Here is a 19,822-nt window from a genome sequence, read left to right on the forward strand (position 1 = left end):
GACTATACTCTCTTTACAGGTAGGAGGAGACTTGTCAGAGGTCACACAGAAACCTAGTGGCAGAGCCAGGACAAGAACTCATTACTTTGACATTAGAGTAATGAAATCCTCCATGAGCCCCCATCATTCCACAATTCTGGAATTCCGATATCTGTTTGCTGTTGGGCTTTTATTTAGTTGGCAAACACTGATTTGCATTTAATGCCAGTCCCTTGACTAGGTCCAGGGACATGGAGAAGGATAAGACATAAAAATAATCACCATGGGCCAGGTGTGGTGGCTCACATCTGTAATCCCAGCACTTTGGGAGGCCGAGGTAGGCGGATCACCTGAGGTTGGGAGTTCAAGACCAGCCTGACCAACATGGAGAAACCCCATCTCTACTAAAAATACAAAATTAGCCCGCCGTGGTGGCACATGCCTGTAATCCCAGCTACTCGGGAGGCTAAGGCAGGAGAATAGCTTGAACCCGGGAGGTGGAGGTTGCGGTGGGCCGAGATCTTGCCATTGCACTCCAGCCTGGGCAACAAGAGCAAAACTCTGTTCAGGAAAAAAAAAAAAAGAAAGAAAAAAAATAAATCACGATGAAGGTGCTAAGTGGGCCCTTTATTTTTCTAATTCTACAGCTTCAACCCTCCCTTTGCTTTATTTGTTTTGCTGATGACATTCAAATCTACATCTTCACAGCAATACTTTCCTACCTTCAAACTAGAATATCCAATTGCTTCCTGAGAGTCTCCACACAACCAGAATATAATTTGTTGTTGTCTCCCACAAATCTGCTTCTCCTCTGATGAACCCCACCCAGGTACCCAAGCCTTGAGTACTTCTTTCCTACATCTCACTGTCCCCAAATCCTGTGGATTTTGCTGCCTAAGTATATAGTACTTTGAATTCCGTTATTTATCTCCATTTCCAGTGTTTGTAGCCTAGCCCCGGCCACTGTCATCTCTTCCCTGGGCACGAAACAGATTCAGAGTGAGGTATCTTCGGTGACCAGGATACGTCGGCCTCTGTCCCCCTTCCAGCCCTTGGCACGTGCTGTCTTCTCTTTGGAACTCTCCCCACCACTTCTGATCAGGGTTCGCGATTTAGTTCCAGATGCCGTCCCTGTTCTCCGCCCTGGGCTTCTACATTCTACAGCCCATCAGTTTTCCCGGTACCGCGGGAACAGTGTTTGTCTTGATCACTTCTCTATCTAGTGTTAGCCGCGCTTAGTACTGTATTCATTCATTACATGAATGAATGAAGAAAGAACGACAGACGGGCCAGATCACCGAAAGCCTCAAAACGCCCACAAGGAAATGGGTCGGACTTTATCCCCAGGACTAGACCAGAGCCTAGAAAGGCCGCGAGGCAACGACACGGTCGGCTACCCAGGCTGGCCCCACTACACGGGCCCGCTCGCTTTCACCCTGGACAAAGTTTGTCCCTAATCGCTCCCCGTTGTAGTTCTAACTGGCTCCAGTCTCACTGGCCCACTGGCCCCGACACCGGCACGATCTAAAGGCAGGAGGTCCGGAAAGTCTGGGATCAACGCCCGCCAGCCTAACCCCCTCAAGAGACACTAGTATACCCGCGCATGCGAAGGGTTTCAGCTACAAGATCTCCCGGCCTCCGGAGTTCAATCTCTCGCCAGACCCCTCCCTCACATCGTCCCTCCCGAGGAAACGTGACCCGTGCCGGCCGCCGTGACCGCGCCAACCTACTCGTTCGCCTTCTCTCAGCGCACGGTTCTCTCGGCACTCGCACCGCTACCCAGGCTCGGGGGGCGGGGCCTCGATGCGACGCAGTGCGCTTGCGCGGGCCGCCCCGGGCCGGCTTAAAGAGTAGGGCGGGGACAGAGACCCATATCTTTGGCGCTGAGTCGCAGCTAGGAAGGGGAAGTCGTTGAGAGGGCGGCCTTGGCGTTAGGAGTGTGTCGGCTGCACCCTGGCGGACGGACCTTGGGAAGGAGGGGAGGGGACCGTCGGGGTCGGCGGGGAGCTACGGGTATGCATAGCTCTTAGAGCGTCAGAGCTGGCGACGTCCAGTGGAAGATGGGGAAACTAATGCTCAGAGCGGGACACTCACTACCTCAGGGGCACACAGTTGATAAGGGTGGGGTGGCCGTGGTAATGGAGGCCCCAGGGAGGGTCAGGGGCCCGTAGTACGTCAGGGGCTGAACCTGTATTAGAACCCAGGCTTGTTTCCCAGCGCAGCCGGGTCCCAGAAAAATCCCCCTGATTTTATCTATTTATTTTTTTTAACCTGGGATAGCAGCAGGGAAAGCATTAGAGGCAAAAGGAAAGGATTTTCATTTTTCCAGGAAGGCTGAAGTCAGGACTGTTTGAGGGGAACCCTGTGTTTGTCAGACTCTCCAGTACCGTTTACATCAGGATCTGGGGCAGCTTTTAAAAATATGCAGATTCGTGACTGCTACCCCCACCTCACTGCTTGGCAGCCCACAGGTGCCTTCCCTGTTTCTTCCTTCTGGGTTGTGATAGGCTTGTCTGCAGTCCGAAGCATCTGATAAGAATTTTAGTTAAATGGAATGTATCAGTCCAGCTTCTAGGGAATTAACCATGAATAAGACACAGCCACTGCTTTCAATCTGATAAGGTAGGCAATAAACAGTGCTTTTCTGAAGGAATCAGGGATGGCTTTTGGGGTCTTGAAGGATGGATAGGAAGGTGTAGCTAGTGAAGGAGGTAGGGGTAGAGGTGAGAGGCTGGGATGGGGACTGTTCCAAATTGCAGGAACAAAAGCAGCAAAGGCTGGCTGGGCGCAGTGGCTGAGGCCTATAATCCCAGCACTTTGAGAGGCCGAGGCAGGTGGATCACTTGAGCTCAGGAGTTGGAGACCAGGCTGGGCAACGTGGCGAAACCCCGTCTCTACTAAAAATACAAGAATTAGCCGGGTATGTTGGCCCGTGCCTGTAATTCCAGCTACTCAGGAGGCTGTGGCGTGAGAATCCTTGAGCCCCGGAGGCGGAGGCTGCCGCGGCTGAGATCATGCCGCTGCACTTCTATCTGGGTGACAGAGTAAGACCCTGTCCTAAAAAAAAAAAAAAGAGCAGCGAAGGCATATAATTCTGAGGGTGGTTTGGCTTGTTTTACAGACTCGGAGGAGTTTGGTGTGGATAATGAGGAAGGGCCTAAGGGTTCCAACAGGACTTTAGGCGCTTAGGCTTGGAGAGGTAGCCTCAGATGCCAGTTCCACTGAGCAACAGGAGCTAAGGGCTTTAAGCAGGGGAAAGACATGGTTAGTTTTGTGTGTTAGGCACTGGTTACAGCGTGACAAATGGTTTGGAAGTGGGGAGATGGGCTAGAGAAAGAGCAGAGAGTTAAGATGTGAGATAATGAGGCCGTAGCCAGTGCAGCAGCTGTGGAGATGCAGTGAAGAGAACAGATCAAAGAAATTTAGGAGTGAGAACTCCTGGTGATGGTAAATCAGTGGCCCAACCCAGGGACCAAGATCTTTTCGATTCTTTTTTTTTTTTTTTTTTTGAGATGGAGTTTTCGTTCTTGTTGCCCAGGCTGGAGTACAATCGTGCAATCTCAGCTCACTGCAACCTCCACTTCCCAGGTTCAAGCCAATTCTCCTGCCTCAGCCTCCCAAGTAGCTGGGATTACAGGCACCCACCACCACACCCGGCTATTTTTTGTATTTTTAGTAGAGACAGGGTTTCACCATGTTGGCCAGGCTGGTCTCGAACACCTGAGCTCAGGTGATCCACCGACCTCAGCTCCCAAAGTGCTGGGATTACAGGCGTTAACGACTGTGTCTGGCCCCTTTTGACTCTTTAATTAAAGCATGTACATTATCTGACTACAGGACAGGCTGAGTCCTCCAGTCTCCCGTGTGTGGTCACAGGATGGGGGGAGATGGTGGTAGATAGGTGTCTGGTTATTACCAGAACAATGTTTCCTGATGTCCTTTCCTTGTTGGCTTTTGTACCTGAGGGGATAAGCAGCTATTAATTAGAATAGGCCCCAGGTGGCAGGAAGAGGTTACTGGGTCAACCAGGAACAAAAGAAGCTATTTCTAGTGCAACATGAAATTGAAAATAAAAAGCATGACTCGGGGTTCTCTGTGCAGGTTCCCCTCTTCCAAGATGGGTGCCAAATGACGAGTATCAGGTGTCTATGGCAAGATTTGGGGAGGATCCCAGACCTTAACAGCCTTTTGGTTGAATCCTCTCACAGTGGCAGGTAAGATGTCTTTATTCCCATTTTGTAGATGTGGCATCTGAGCCTCAGAAGTTACGTGACTTGTTCAAGGTGACCCAGTTCGTGGTAGGACTGGGAGTGAAGGACTCTTGACTAAGAATCTTTCCAGGGAGCGTTTGCCCTTTCTGCACCCTCTGCCTGGGTGCTCTCCTCCAAAATCCTGGCATGACTGGCTCCTTTGGTCATTCAAATATTTCATCCCTGGAGGCTGCCCCACCCTATAAGTCTGTATCACGTTATCCTTTGTCTTGTCTTTTCTCTTCCTAGATGGAGTCTCACTCTGTTGCCCAGGCTGGAATGCAGTGGCGCAGTCTCAGCTTACTGCAACCTCCTGGGTTCAAACGATTCTCCTGCCTCAGCCTTCTGAGTAGCTGGGATTACAGGCATGTGCTACCATGCCCGGCTAATTTTTGTGTTTTTAGTAGAGACAGGGTTTCACCATGTTGATCAGGCTGGTCTTGAACTCCTGACCTTGTGATCTGCCTGCCTCTGCCTCTCAAAGTGCTGGGATTACAGGCATGAGCCACCGCGCTTGGCCTTGTATTTTCTTCATAGCAGTTACTCATATCTGAAATTGTTGCTTTTGTCTGCTGTTTCCCTCTGCTAGAATGTGAGCCCCATGAAAATAGGGGCATGTCTGTCTTGTTCACCACTTTACCCCCAGGACCTATACTAATTAGTGCCTGCCACATGGCAGATGCTCAATAATATTTGCTAACCAATGGAAATAGGTTGGGGAGAGAGAAAGAGAAGGAAACCATTTAATGAAAGCTGAGGATGTTTCAAGTACTTCTCACAAATTGCCTCATTTGATCCCTTCACAGCTTTTCAGGGTAGCAATCGTATCTCCATTGGGTGAATAAGAAACCATGCTAAGCCAGGTCAAGTCTATGGTTGGTCACTTTTGAGGCTATAGACTCGTCTGAGATCTATTAGGCATGAAATTTTGCATCAGCTACGTGGAGGAATTCACAGACCTTCTCAGGCTCACTTGGGGATCTCAGATCAAGAAACCTAGGATTGGGGAACTTGCCCAGTGGTCTTTTTGGCCCCAGGCCTTTCCTGGATCCTCACTCTCTGGCAAGGATGGAATCCATGTAGTAGACTATAGGGAACCTGATGAAGATTCCAAAGCAGAGGGAGATGATTTGCACTGAGTCTCTGGTGTCTCAAACCTGAGTTTGAATCCTGACTGTGGAGAAGTCATCTCTCTCTCTCTCTCTCTCTCTCTCTCTCTCTCTCTCTCTCTCTCTCTCTCTCTCTCTCTCTCCCCTCTCCCTCTCCTCTCTCTCTCTTCCCCCCCCCCCCCCCCGACTGGAGCAATGGCGTGATCTTGGCTCACTGGAACCTCTGCCTCCCGGGTTCAAGCAATTCTCCTGCCTCAGCCTCCCGAGTAGCTGGGATTACAGGCACACGCCACCACGCCCAGCTAATTTTTTTTATTTTTAGTAGAGATTGCTGTCCAGGCTAGTCTCGAACTCCTGACCTTGTGATCTGCCTGCCTCGGCCTCCCAGAGTGCTGGGATTACAGGCGTGAGCCACCACGTCTGGCTTTCCTCACTTTCAAAGTGAAATCTGTTTTTTTCCTAACAATAACTACCCTTTGTTGAGCTGGTCGCTAAGTGCCAGGTACTTGGCTGATGACTTTACAGTGCTTATCTCACTTTCCCTTACCTCCCTATGACATCAGTATCTTTATAGCTTCCGTTTTACAGCTGGGGAAAGGAAGGCTTGAAGAGGTATCCCGACTTACCAGAGATCACAGCAGTAGTGTCAGCCGTGGTGTTCCCACACATGTACCTTGGGACATGCCATGGGCTCAGACTTCCCAACGCTAACTGTTGAATCCATTGCATCCTCTGTTCTTGGGGTTTGTGGGAACATTTGAGTCTGAATTAGGTGAAGAAAAGTATGCAGGGATGTACTTCACTGTGAATGGAGGCCAATCCCTTAACTTTGTGTCTTGCCTTTTTCCCTGCGAGGGCCTCTCTCCAAGTCTGGACTGTGCCTTTTGATTGGAACATCTCTGTCAGCCCCAGGGTCTGCATCACACGTGGTCTGCGTCTGTGCACATGGCTACTGTCTCTTTTTAGCAGTGACATCACCCCGCCTGGTACTGTTGTTTATGAGGCCGTCTCCCCACCTGGCTGGGGGCCACTGCTTTGGCCATTCAGAGTGGAATTCCTTTGTCTTCCAGCCTCTAGCACAGGCCTGGGCCAGCATTGCTGCTCAGGAAATGCCTGTGGAATCAAAGTGAGGACTGTCCCAGGTGTTGAGGATTTACTGTGTGCTAGGCCTGTCCCTGACACTTTATATGTGTTATCTCATTTACACCCCCACAGTCATCCTGGGAGGGAGAAGTTACCCTATTTTACTGAGAAGAAACAGACTGATTGAAGTTGGGCTTTGCCTTAGGCCCACTTGTGATGATTGATGGCACCAGGGCCAACTCTAGGGTCAGTGCCCTGGTCGTGTTTGAGGTGTGTGGGCTGAAAAAGGGGGAGACACACTTCAAGGCCCCTGGGATCCCCAGAAACCTTCTACTAACAGGTTCCTAGTTTGGCTCTGATTTCATCCGTGAGGACACAGAAGCCTAGAAAGGGGAGATAACTTACTTATAGACCCTCTTCTCCACTTGTTATGTACTTATGTATCCACTTAATTTTGGCAGGATGGGTCTGTTTTGATTCACCATTGCACCACCCATGTAACCCAGTGCCTGATCCAGGTTGATGCCCAGTAAATACTTTCACATTTTATTTATTATGAAAACACTGAGAAATGTATAAAAATTAATAGAACAAATACCTGTGTGCCTACCATCCAGCTTGCAAAATGAAACACTGCTAATGTAGATAAAGACCTTTTTGTTTCCCTCTATGACTGACCCCGAAACCCAAGAAATAAAGACTCTCCTGATTTGGTGTTTATTATTCCTATGCAATGTTTATTGAGATATCATTCAGGCACCATAAAATTCCCCCTTTAAAGTGTACAATTCAGTGGTTCTTGGTATATTTACAAGATTGTACAACCATTACCACTGTCTGATTCCAGAATATTTTCATAACTGCAGAAAGAAACCTCATCCCTATTAGTAGTTACTCCTCAATTCTCCTCCTCCTCAGCCCCTAGAAACCAGTAATTTACTTTCTTTCTCTATGTATTTGCCTATTCTGGACATTTCATGTAAATGGAATCCTACAATCTGTGGCCTTTTGTGACTAGCGTCTTTCACTTAGCATGATGTTTGCAAAGTTCACCCATGTTGTAGCGTGGATCAGAATTTTATTCCTTCACATGGCTGAATGGTCTTCCATTGTACAGATACACCACACTCTGTTCCTCCACTCATCAGTTGATAGGCATTTGGGTTGTTTCCACTTTATTATTTATTAAGAATAATGTTGCTATAGCCAGCAGTGGTGGCTCATACCTGTAATCCCAACACTTTGTGAGGTTGAGGTAGGAGGATCACTTGAGCTAAGGAATTCAAGGCCAGCCTGGGCAACATAGGGCTCTCTACAAAAAAAATTTAAAAATCAGTCGGGCGTCGTGGCATGTGCCTGTCGTCCCAGCTGCTAGGGAGCCTGAAGTGGGAGGATCACTTGAGCCCAGTAGGTCAAGGCTGCAGGGACCTATGGTTGCGCCACTACACTCCAGTCTAGGTGACAGAGTGAGACCCTGTCTCAAAAATAATTATAACTATGCTGCTATGAACAGTCATGTACAGGTTTTTGTGTGAATGTTTTCTGTTCTTGTGGGTAGATACCTGGGAGTGGAATTGCCGGATCATACAGTAAGTATATGTTTAACTTTTTGAGGAACTGCTGTTTTCCAAAGTGGCAGCAATTGTATGACAGTTCCAATTTTTACATCCTCACCAATACAGTCATTCTTCTGTGTCTGTGGGGAATTGGTTCCAGGACCTCCCATGGATACCAACATCCAAGGATACTTAAGTCCCTTATATAAAATGATATAGTATCTCATATATGCTTAAGTCCCTTATATGAAATGGTGTAGTGTTTCATATAAACTATGTGCATCCTCTCGTATACTCTTTAATTTTGTTTTATTTTAAATTTAAATTTATTTTTATTTGTTTATTTTGAGACAAGGTCTCACTCTGTCAGGCTGGAGTGCCATGGTGCGATCATAGCTCACTGCAGCCTGGAACTCCTGGGTTCAAGGGATCCTCCTGTCTCAGCTTCGCAAGTAACTGAGACTACAAGCGAAAGCCACCACACTGTCCTTTCCATGTACTTTAAGTCATCTCGGCTGGGTGCAGTGGCTCACACCTGTCATCCCAGAACCTCAGGAGGCCGAGGCTGGTAGATCACCTGAGGTCGGGAGTTTGAGACCAGCCTGGCCAACATGGCGAAAACGTGCCTGTAGTCCCAGCTATTCAGGGAGGCTGAGGCGGAGAATCGCTTGAACCCCAGAGGCAGAGGTTACAGTGAGCTGAGATCGTGCCACTGCACTCCAGCCTGGGTAACAGAGCGAGACTCCGTCTCAAAAAAAAAAAAGTCATCTCTATGCTACTGGCAATAACTAATACAATGTAAATGCTATATAAATTGTTATACTGTGTTGTTTAGGGAATAATGACAAAGAAAAAAATCTGTACATGTTCAGTACAGATGAAACTTTTTTTTCAAATATTTTCAAGTTGCAGTTGGTTGAATCCACAGATGTGGAACCCATGGATATGGAGGTCCCACTGTACTTGTCTGATTATGGCCATCCTAGTTGGTCATTGTGGTTTTGATTTGCATTTTCCTAATGACTAATAATGCTGCATATCTTTTCATCAAACTGCTTATTGGCAGTTTGTATATCTTCTGTGGAGAAGAGTCTATTTAAATGTTTTGCTTATTTGTAAGTTATTTGTCTTTTTATTGTTGGGTTGTAGGAATTCTTTATATATTCAAGATAGTAGACCCTTCCTTGTTTGTGATTTGCCAATAAGTTGTCCCATTTTGTGGATGGTCTTTTCTGTTTTTCGATAGTATCTTTTGAAGCACATATTTTAAAATTTTGACGAAGTCCAATTTATTTTTTTTCTTTGCTTGTGCTTTGAGTGTCATATCTACGAAACCATTGCCTAATTCGAAGGTCACAAAGATTTACACTTATTTTTTCTAAGAGTTTTATGTTTTGGCTCTTACATTTAAGTCTTTGATTCATTTTGAGTTAATTTTTATATAGGGTGTGAGGTAGGTCTTATGCATTTTTATCCTTTTATTAGGTATATTTCTGAACAATATATGACAGTTTTTCATGGTATTTGCACTTTTAAGTGGTAAATTGTTTGATTCTTGTGCAGCCTGCTTTTCTCTTTCAGTGTTATGTCAGAAGAGTTATCCATGTTTTAAGGGTAACTAGTTCATTCATTTTCACTGCTCTATAGGTTTCATTGCATAAAAATACCACATTTTGTTTGTTTATTCTCCTGTGAATCGTCACTTGGTTTATCTAGTATTCTATTACTATACATGGTAAAAAGACTAATAGATGCCTCCTGTGCAGTGTGTTGAAGGTCGTGAGCATATTCAGACTTACGAGGTAATACAAAGTTTCTCTCCCAAATGGTTTTGCAAATGTGCAGTCCTGCTAGCAATGTATTAGAATTGCCCTCATTCTGCATCCTCACCGAGGCAGAATTGTCAAGGTTTCTAGCTTTTGTCAGTCTAGTGATTGTGAAACAGTGTCTCATTGTGATTTTCCAGATTAATAGCAAGATTTGTTTTTCAGTGTTTACATGGTTGGATGGATGAATGTATGGAAGCAGATGGGGTACAGCTCTTTGGGGAGGCAATAACCCTTTACTCTGCCTGTGGTTGGAGGATGGCAGGGCTCTGGGCCTAGACTGTGTGGCTCTCTGTAGGGACACCGTGGAGCTAGAGAATGTTGGGGCAGGCTGACAACTCTAGATGTGGGAGAGGACGGTTGTCACCTTGAAACTAGTGATGGGAGCCTCTCTCTCCCCAGGGAGAGGCTATCATCCTGCCCTTCCATCTCCTTGAATTTTCCAAGAAGGGAGAGAGTGGAGAGAGAGTGAAGCCAAAAGAGAATTCCTGGGACTGGGCACAGTGGCTCATGCCTGTAATCCCAGTACTTTGGGAGGCCAAGACAGGAGGATCACTTGAGACCAGGAGATAGAGACCAGCCTGGGCAACACAGTGAGCTCCCACCTCTACAAAAAATTTTTGTAAAATTAAAAAACAAGGGAATTGCCTAAGGATGAGAAGTCACAGGGGCCCAAGTGACCCTTGGAATGACCCTTTTTCTGGGACTTTTTCATGATCTCTATATTGGTGTGACATGAATTTTCCTTGTTTAATCTACTGAGTTTGGAGATGATCTTAATGATAATAAGAAAATGAATAGTAATGATTATATGTTGAACTCTTATGTGCCAGGCACTTATGCCTTTTCTTTTTAAAAATAGATATTATCTCATTCAATTTCTTATGGGACAAGTACTAATAGTGTTCCCATTTTATTTTATTTTTAAAATAGGGATGCGTCTCACTGTGTTGTCTAGGCTAGTCTCATACTCCTGGCCTCAAGTGACCCTCCTGCCTTGGCCTCCCAAAGTACTGGGATTACAGGCATGAGCCACCACGCCTGGCTTATTCCTGTTTTATAGATGAGGAATCAGAAGATCAAAGAGACAGAGCAACTGAGGGTTTGCACATAAGCATTTGGACTCCAGAACTCTTAGGCATCATGCCCTATGGTTAACCTGGCTCAGCTGAATCCAGGAGAGCAAAGAAAAGAGAGGCTTGCCCAGGCTTGGGTGGGAAACAGGAGTCAGAATATTCACTGGGCCTGGCATGCGTGCGCAGCAGGGAGCAGAGCGAGAGGCCACTGGGAAAGATGGTTCTTAAAAGCAGAAGCCTCACCCCAGGGAACATGGCCCATCAGCAAGCACATGGGTGCCTCTTCTGGGCATGCTGGCTGCTGGGGACCCAGAATGGCATCTGCCTGCTCCTGGGTCTCAAGAAAGACCTGTCTTGTGGGGTAGACAGATGATAATAAGCAGACTTAGCCATAAGTGTAATACATTCAGAAATGGAGACATGTGATACAGAGGGTAAAGAGAGAACCTTTATAGAAAGGACCTAGTTTAGCTAATGTAGTCAAAGGAAGCCGCTTTGAGGAGGTGAAATTTGAGTGGAGACTCGAGAAGAAGGAAGCAGCCACGCCCCAGTCTGGGGAAAGAGTAAGTGGCAGATGCAGAGTCCCTGAGACAGAAAGGAGCTGGTTTAGTTCTAAGCTCTCAGAAGGCCACTGTATCTGAAGTGGTATGAGTGAGAGGGTGGGGCTGCTGTAGATGGGGCTGGTCCGTTGGCAGGGCCAGGTCAGGCTGGGTCTCCAGGCCAGGGTCAACATATAGGTCTATAGCCAACATGTTTAAACAAGGCCCATAAGACTATCTTCTTGCTGTCCCTGAGAACTGGGTGTTTGCATATTTGGGAGGGACTGAATCCTGATGCCTAGGCTGGGAAAGAGGATGGGGAGGGTGGGGAGCTTTCTTGGCTTCTGGTCCTAGAAAGCTGGAACAAGAATTTGGAGGCTGCATCCCACTGACTCCCAGGTGGGTTGGAGGGTGGGTGGCCTCAGCCCCCAAGGCCCAGGTGATAAGGTGGCACCTCACACTGACAGCTGTCCAGATGTCCTTCCACAGGTGAATGGTCCATGAAACTGTGATGCATCCATACATACCATGGAGTACCACTCAGCAATAAAGACACAAACATGAAATGAGCAACACCTTCGAAGAATCTCCAGGGAATTATGTGGAGTGAAAAAAGCCAATCTCAAAAGAGTACATACACTATATGATTTCATTTATGTAACATTTTGGAATGACTGTTTTAGAAACAGAGGACAGATTGGTGGTTGCTAGGGGTTAAAGATGGGAGGGAAGTTAGTGTGGTTATCTAAGGGCAACACCTTTTTATTGTTAGAACTGTTCAGTATCTTGGTGGCAGTGGAAGATCCGTGAATTGACACAGATGATGAAGTTGTATAGAACTTAATACATGCAGATGTGCATGCGTGCACACGCACACACACACTCACACTAGTATATGTAAAACTGGGAAAATCTGAATAAGATCGGTACATTATATCAATGTCAATACTACAGAGTTACTGTGGTATTGCTTACAATTGCATGAGCATATACAATTATCTCAATAGAAATTTTAATTAAGAAATGAAATTTGGCTAGGCATGGTGGTACATGCCTATAGTCCCAGCTACTTGGAAGGCTGAGGGAGGGAGATTGCTTGAGCCAGGAGTTCAAGGCTACAGCGAGCTATGATTATGCCACTGCACTCCAACTTGGGTAACAGTGATACCTTGTCTTTAAACATTTTTTTTTTTTTTTTAAAACGGGGGCCGGGCGCGGTGGCTCACACCTGTGAGCCAGCACTTTGGGAGGCCGAGGCAGGTGGATCATGAAGTCAGGAGTTCGAGATCAGCCTGGCCAACATAGTGAAACCCCGTCTCTACTAGAAACACAAAAATTAGCCGGGCATGGTGGCGCGCACCTGTAGTCCCAGCTACTCTGGAGGCTGAGGCAGGAGAATTGCTTGAACCCAGGAGGCAGAGGTTGTAGTGAGCCGAGATCACACCACTGCACTCCAGCCTGGGAAACAGAGTGAGACTCCATCTAAAAAAGAGGAAGAAAAAAAAAAAAAGAAATTTAAGGCCCAAAGCATTAGATAATAGAATGACAGAGATATTTGTACTAATAAAATTTTCAGCCCATGGAAAAAAAAATCTGAAGGCTTTGCTCAAGGAGGTCTCTTGTCCTTGAGTTAGCAAAGTCACAGGGAGGTAGGCAGTGTACCCTCAGGTGTGGGAGCAAGCAGGGTCACCCTCAGGACACTCAAGATAGAGCGGTGGTACCCTCAGTCCCTCTGGGTAGGTTGCCCAGCTTAGCCTTTTGGACCTCCCTCTGCCCCTTACCCCTCAAGCTGATTGACCATGATCACAAGGATAAGAGCAGAGCCACAGCACCCCCTGCCCTCCACCACTGTTTGGTCTTTCATGGAGAACAGGCGTTCTCCTGATCCCCACTCCACCAGGTTAGGCTAAGGACAACTATGATTAACCTTCTGTGCCTGTGTGTCCACCAGCAGCCTAAGACTCCTGAACCTTCAGAGCAAACCTGATGCCAATCCCAACTTGAAGGGCATGGGAGAGTGTTTGTTTGAGGCGCTGAACTACATAGGAAACTGACCGAGGCTGGGGCAAGCCCATCCTGAGACCCCAAGCAGGGCCTCGGCTTTGGTCCAGGATTTGTGGGGTGATTTTACAACATCCTGGGATTTCATATGTGGGTGCCACTAAGACCTCTCTTCCAGAATGTTGGCTGCCTTGGGCACTGTCTCAGATTCCATCCACAGAGTGGCAGACCCAAGGCTTCCTGCCATAGTACCCCACCATACACAGAGCCACAGCCGCATCCTCAAATTGTTGACATCTTCCCATAGGCTGAGCACTTCGTTTCATTTATTTCTCTCAGCCACATTACAAGGCAGGTCTTCTTTGTGTATTTATTTTGCAGAGAAGGAACCCAGGGCTCAGAGAGGTTATGTAACTTGCCCAGGGTCACTCAGCTTGTAAATGGCAGGGCAAGGATTTCAAGAGGCAGTCCTGACATGTGCCAGGCCTGACCTAGTCCCTGCAGATGCAAAGCAGAAAGAGAAACATTGCCTGCTCTGAAGGAGCTAGGGAGAATATCACCAGACATTTCCATAGTGCGTATGATGGGGCAGGCACAGGCTAAGCTCCTTGCATGTGTTATTCCATTGAATCCACACCACAACCCAGTGGAATAAGGTTATGCCTACTTGATGATGGAAATTGAAGCTCCGTGAGGAAGAGAGACCTATTCAAGGTCATATAGCGAGCTGGAAAGTCTGACCTCCTCTTGTTAGCTTCCTCCCTCCTCCAGGCTGGCCTCCCAGGCCCCTCCCTGCTCCTGGTCTGCACACCCCTTCTCCCCTCCACTCAGCTAAGCCTTGTCCATGGCCCCTGTCCCTTTCATTTCTCTTCTTAGCATAGTTTGGAGCCTGCGATGGGGCCACACTATCTGGACGGTGAGCCTGGGGGTGCACCTTCTACCCCAGGGTGTCCTTTAGCCCTTCTTGTCTCCTCCAGCTGTGCAGCAAGGGGAGTGTTAGAGGGGCCCACTCCCCAGGCCCTTACCTGCCTGCGGCGGCCTACCTGAGTGTGTGCAGCCCACACAGCATAGAGGATGGAGCCTGCAGGACACCCTTAATGCCCTTACCTGGCAGGGAGGCCAGCACACAAGGGGCTGGGGGCGGGACTGGGCTTCTCAGGGTTGAGTGGTTCTGGAAGCCGATATGAGCAGCAGCAACTGCTGGCATTATCTAGGCTCTAAGAATAGCTTGGGATGAAGAGTCAGAGGTTGAGGCCAGGGAAGAGGACAGGAGCCTGTTCCTACCACCCCCTCCTGCTGCTTGGCCTGGAAGCTGGGAAGCCTGCCTCCTGGCTCACCATTTGCTCTGGGATGGTTTTGCATGGACACATCTTGTCCACCATTGGGCTGGAGGAAAGAGGGTACCCCTGGGACTCAGACCTAGGCTGCTTCACCTCAGGCTGAAGGCAGTGGGCCCACTCTCTGAGGACCAGCCCTCACCCAGGCCCCTCCCAACTGGCACAGAGTAGGGGTTTGTTTTTTTCAAGGATCATGTTGGAAGTGACCCTCATTCATTTAGCAAACACTTTAAAAATAGGTTATACATACAGGATTTAAAGTTCAAAGGGTATACAAGGGAAAAAAAATCACTGTCCCTCCCTTCCCTGGCCCCCAGCTACCAAACACTGTTACCAGCTTTCTTGGGTGACTTCCAAAGGCAGTCCATCCATACATAAGCATACAGATGCACAAATGTCTCTCTCCCCCGATTTTTACGCAGGAGATGGCATTGCCCATACATCCTTCTGCTCTTTTTTTTTTTTTTTTTTGTGAGACGGAGTCTAGCTCTGTCGCCTAGGCTGGAGTGCAGTGGCTCTATCCCGGCTCACTGCAACCTCCGCCTTCTGGGCTCAAGTGATCCTCCTGCCTCAGCCTCCTGAGTAGCTAGATTACAGGCATCTGCCACCACACCCAGCTAGTTTTTTGTATTTTTGGTAGAGACAGGGTTTCATCACGTTGGCCAGGCTGGTCTTGAACTCCTAACCTCAGGGGTTCTGTCCGCCTCGGCCTCCCAAAGTGCTGGGATTACAGGTGTGAGCCACCGTACCCAGCCACAACTGTTTTTTTTTTTAACCTAATGATCTATCTTGGAAATAACAGCAATAAGGTATTGAGTCTCCTCTAGTGTCAGGTACTATTCTAAGTACTTTAGATGTTTGAACTCATATAATGCTCATCACAGCACTAGGAGGTAGGTCCTGTTTGTGAATCTCCACCGTTAAGAGTTGAGGTTATTCTCCAAGACTTTGTGCCTGGTAACTGGCAGAGCCAGGACTAAAACCCAGGCAGCCTCACTTTAGATAAGGTGCTCCTTCCTCAATGCTCTATGCTGCCTCCCAAGTGTGAGACATGTTGAGACTCACAGCGTGCCCTTCCTCTTCCTAAGGGCCAAGGTAAGCCACGTACAGTGAACACTTACCACGTACCAGGCTGAGGCTGGGCTACTGCAGTGTGAGGAAGACCAGGCCTCTGTCCTCATGGAACTGGCATCCCAGTGCCCATGAGTGTCTGCCAGCCAAGGCAGGAGGAGGGAAACCCACTTGTCTCATACCCACGTGCCCTTGTATAGGTCTACCGTTCAGATACACCCTGGTCCCATGTCCACTAGTCCTGTAGTCACACCACCTCTGAGCTGGAAGGCCTTAGAGCCCAGAGTTACAGATGGGAACATGGGGGCCCAAACAGAGGTGGACACGAGAGCACCAGGTGGCCCTTGCGAGACTCATCCCCTGCCTCCCAGGATCCATTTCAGCAGGGTGGGTTGGGGGTGACTTTAATCCAGGGCCCAACCATTGTTTGAAGTTGGGAACAATTGAAGGACAAGGGAGCTATAGATAGATCCACAGCTGCTGTTACTTGTCCCAGCCTGGGCACTGGGCCTGAGCATTGTCTACAGAGGGGCACTCTAAGCAGTGAGGCCCACTCCTGGGGGTGGGAGGTTGGCCCAGAACAGCTCAGCTCAGCTCTGGAGATACAGAGTCAGAGGCCAAAACAGAAATACAGAGTCTTGTAGGGCAGAGAGCGGGACAGGGCAACACCAAAAGAACAAGACCCTTGAGAGATACAATGAACTCCCATCAAATATCGACAATACCAGACGGGCTGGGGGTGGGAGGGCAGAGACAGAGCCTGAGCCACAGGTTGAACTCGAGGATGCGGCATGTCAGGAGACCTGGACCAGAGCGGGTGCTGGGGTCTGGAGCACCTCGGCCCAGCTCAGGTCTTTCTGTTCATCCCTCTAGAACAGCTGTGCATGTTAATCACTCTCGGGGGCAGCCAGTCTGAGGTACCCTTGTGTGTGCTAGGGGAGGCCTCTAGGTCTTCCGAAGTGACAGGTTGTGCTGTCAGGCCTGGTCATGGCTTGAATTCACTGTATGACATCAAGCAAAGATCTCCCTTTGTGCCTTAGTTTCCCCAGCTGTCCAATGAGAGCTGGTTGGCGTGATGGCTGAAGGGCCCCCTCATCCTCCAGTGATGTCAGGACATTTTATGTGTCTAACTCCCTCCTCTTGCTGTGGCTGAGTTTGCAGTCCCCTCCTTTCTTTGTCCTTTGTGAGGATGGGGGACAGCTGGTTCCCCACCCGCTCCCCCCAGTAACCTTTCAGCCATAAATCCATGCTGAGGCGTCTCTCCTCCGGATAAACAGCCCTGATGCCTTTTGGCTGCCCTCATCCTATTATTTGCTTGAAGCATCAGAGCTGGGGCCCACTTGGGTCCTCTGCAGCTGCCCAGGGCCCCAGGAGGGGGGAAAACCTGGGACAAGCAGGGGCCCAACCACCCCCAGGGTGCCAGGTTCGCGAGCCCCTCTCTGGACCTCACCACCTTTCACTGGGACCATTATGGCAGCCTCCTCCTGAGTCCGTCTTCCTGCCACCGGCCTCACCGCTTCAGTGCATCCTCCACACCAGCTGCCACAGGGAGCTTAGGAACACATAAATCTGACCACACTGTCAAATTCCGTTGCTCGGAGCTCTTTGATGCAAAAAATAAATAAATAAAAATGCCTTTGATGGCGCCCCAACTCCTGCAGGATAAAGCTCCAGATCTGAATCTGGCCTTTGAAGCCCTTCACAGTCCAGTCCCACTGCCCAGTCCTGCCCCACTCCCCTTTATGCCCCTGGTGGCCCAGCTGCATCTGGTGGGGCTGCTTGGGCCCATCTTCACCTCCCCCCACCCTGCCTTGGAGTTCTAGGTCATGCTGTCCATTTCCTGTCCCCTCTTGCCACCTCCACGCCAGACCCATCTGCTCTCACCTGGGTGATAGCAGCAGCTCGCCCCGCTGCCTCCCCTGCCCCTTCCAAGTCATTCGCGTGGTCACCATGAAACTTCAGCTCACTCACACTTCTGCTCTCGCAGGCTCCCTCTGCAGCTGCAATACAACCCTGGGTCCCTTCCAAGTCCTTCAAGGCTCTGAATGATCTGCCTGTCCACCCTCACCTTGGAAAACTCTCCCCTTGTTGACCACTAGGATGGCACCTCCAACATCCCAAGCTGTTTTCTGCCTCATGGCTCTTGTATTTGCTATTCCTTCTGCTTGGAATACTGTTCCAAGGGCTCCCTGCCTCACCGGCTTCTTGGCACTCTCTGGTTTCACCTTCAGTGTTGCCTCTTCAGAGAGGCCCTCCCTCACCCACCGGAGCGAGGTACACCCCCATTACCCTCCAGGCCATACTGCTTGTTTCATGCTCACCATTGCCATAATCTTTAATTACCTTAAAAATGTGTTTGCTTGTTTTATTTTATTTATTTATTTATTTTTATTTTTATTTTTTGCTTCTCTAGGGGAGTGTTAGCTCTATGAGGGTAGGAACCTTGTTGCCATACCCCTCTTCCTGGCAGTCTGGGTGTCACACTTGTTTGTTTAGAGACAGGGTCTTGTTCCTGTTACCCGGGCTGGAGTGCAGTGGCATGATCTCGGCTCACTGCAGTCTTGAACTCCTGGAATCAAGCAATACTTTCACCTCTCAGCCTCCTGAGTAGCTGAGATTGTAGGTGTGTACCATCATGGCCAGCCAATTTTTAAATTTTTTGTAGAGACAGGGTCTTCCTACATCAGCCTAGGCTGGTCTTGAACTCTTTGGCTCAAGTGATCCTCCTGCCTCAAGCCTTCCAAGTTACCAGGATTATCATAGGTGTGAGCCATCATGCCTGGTTAATTTTAAAAATAGTTTTTGTGGAGATGTCACAGGGAGCTTATGAACACATAAATCTGAACACACTGTCAAATTCTCTTGCTCAGAGCTCTTTGATGCAAAAAATAAATAAAAATGCCTTTGATGGCACCCCAACTCCTGCAAGATAAAGCTCCAGATCTGAATCTAGCCTTTGAAGCCCTTCACCGTCCAGTCCCAACTGCTTAGTCCTGCCCCACTCCCCTTTATGCCCCGGTGGCCCAGCTGGTCTCAAACTCCTGGCCTCAAGTGATTCTCCCACCTTGGCCTCCAAAAGTGCAGGGATTACAGGCATGAGGCACAGCGCCCAGCCTTCAAACTAGCTTTTCTCCTTCAGACTCCTCCATGTTGATGTCTTTCTTGAATATCTTTCCTTTCCTAGGCAATGTGTTTCTTTTGTTCCAATCCTGGATATGGGACAGAAGCTGTCAGATGCATGTTGAATTGAATTCATGTGTCCCTCCCAGCTGTAGAAGCATTATTCACAGAGTCCTTCAATGTCTTTACCCAAAGAAGAAATTTCAGGCATTGGGCTACATTGGTGGCAGATACATTTTGGGCTGGGATCTAAACTCCTGGAATCTCAGACTCCTGAAATCAGAACGAACTTCAAAGGTCACCCAGTTCAGAGGCCTCAGCCCTGATCAACCTCTGCCTGAGTCTTCCTTGGTGCTGGCAGACTCACTTTCCTGCAAGACAGCCTCTCCTGCTGCTGACAGGCTCAGAGGGTGAAAAGTCCCCCTTTGTGTGTATCCACATCCTGCTTCCTGTCACTGCCCATGGATCTACTTTTGAGGCTACACAAGTCACATCAGCTCCCTCTACTCTGGGACAGCTCTTCAAGCTTTTTTGATTTTTTGTTTTTTGAGATGGAGTCTTGCTCTGTCGCCCAGGCTGGAGTGCAGTGGCACAATTTCAGCTCACTGCCACTTCCAGCTCCCAGGTTCAAGTGATCCTCCTGCCTCAGCCTCCCCAAGTAGGTGGGATTACAGGCGCATGCCACCATGCCCGGCTAATTTTTTTTTTTTTTTTTTTTTTGAGACAGAGTCTTGCTCTGTCACCCAGGCTGGAGTGCCATGGTACAATCTCGGCTCACTGCCACTTCCAGCTCCCAGGTTCAAGTGATTCTTCTGCCTCAGCCTCCCGAGTAGCTGGGATTACAGGCACCTGCCACCACGCCCAGCTAATTTTTT

The 19,822-nt window shown here is 48.6% G+C and overlaps 2 protein-coding genes across 3 annotated transcripts in view; one reads left to right on the forward strand and one right to left on the reverse strand.

The window, feature by feature from the left end:
• GSS (glutathione synthetase) overlaps positions 1–1,794 on the reverse strand; it is a 27,909-nt gene extending 26,115 nt beyond the window's left edge. The window contains exon 1 of one of the 2 annotated variants that reach the window (XM_008021561.3): positions 1,710–1,794. The gene's annotated coding sequence lies outside the window, so the exon portion shown is untranslated. Of the gene's footprint in view, positions 1–1,576 lie in introns of both variants that reach the window. The other variant, XM_008021569.3, reaches the window with a different exon arrangement.
• Positions 1,753–19,822, forward strand: part of MYH7B (myosin heavy chain 7B) — a 45,749-nt gene continuing 27,679 nt past the window's right edge. The window contains 2 exon segments of the mRNA XM_037982838.2: positions 1,753–1,992; positions 4,081–4,193. Coding sequence (XP_037838766.2) covers positions 4,108–4,193 — 86 coding nt within the window. The 5' untranslated portion in view covers positions 1,753–1,992; positions 4,081–4,107.

This window comes from Chlorocebus sabaeus, chromosome 2 (genome assembly GCF_047675955.1).
Source record: "Chlorocebus sabaeus isolate Y175 chromosome 2, mChlSab1.0.hap1, whole genome shotgun sequence".
NCBI lineage: Eukaryota > Metazoa > Chordata > Mammalia > Primates > Cercopithecidae > Chlorocebus > Chlorocebus sabaeus.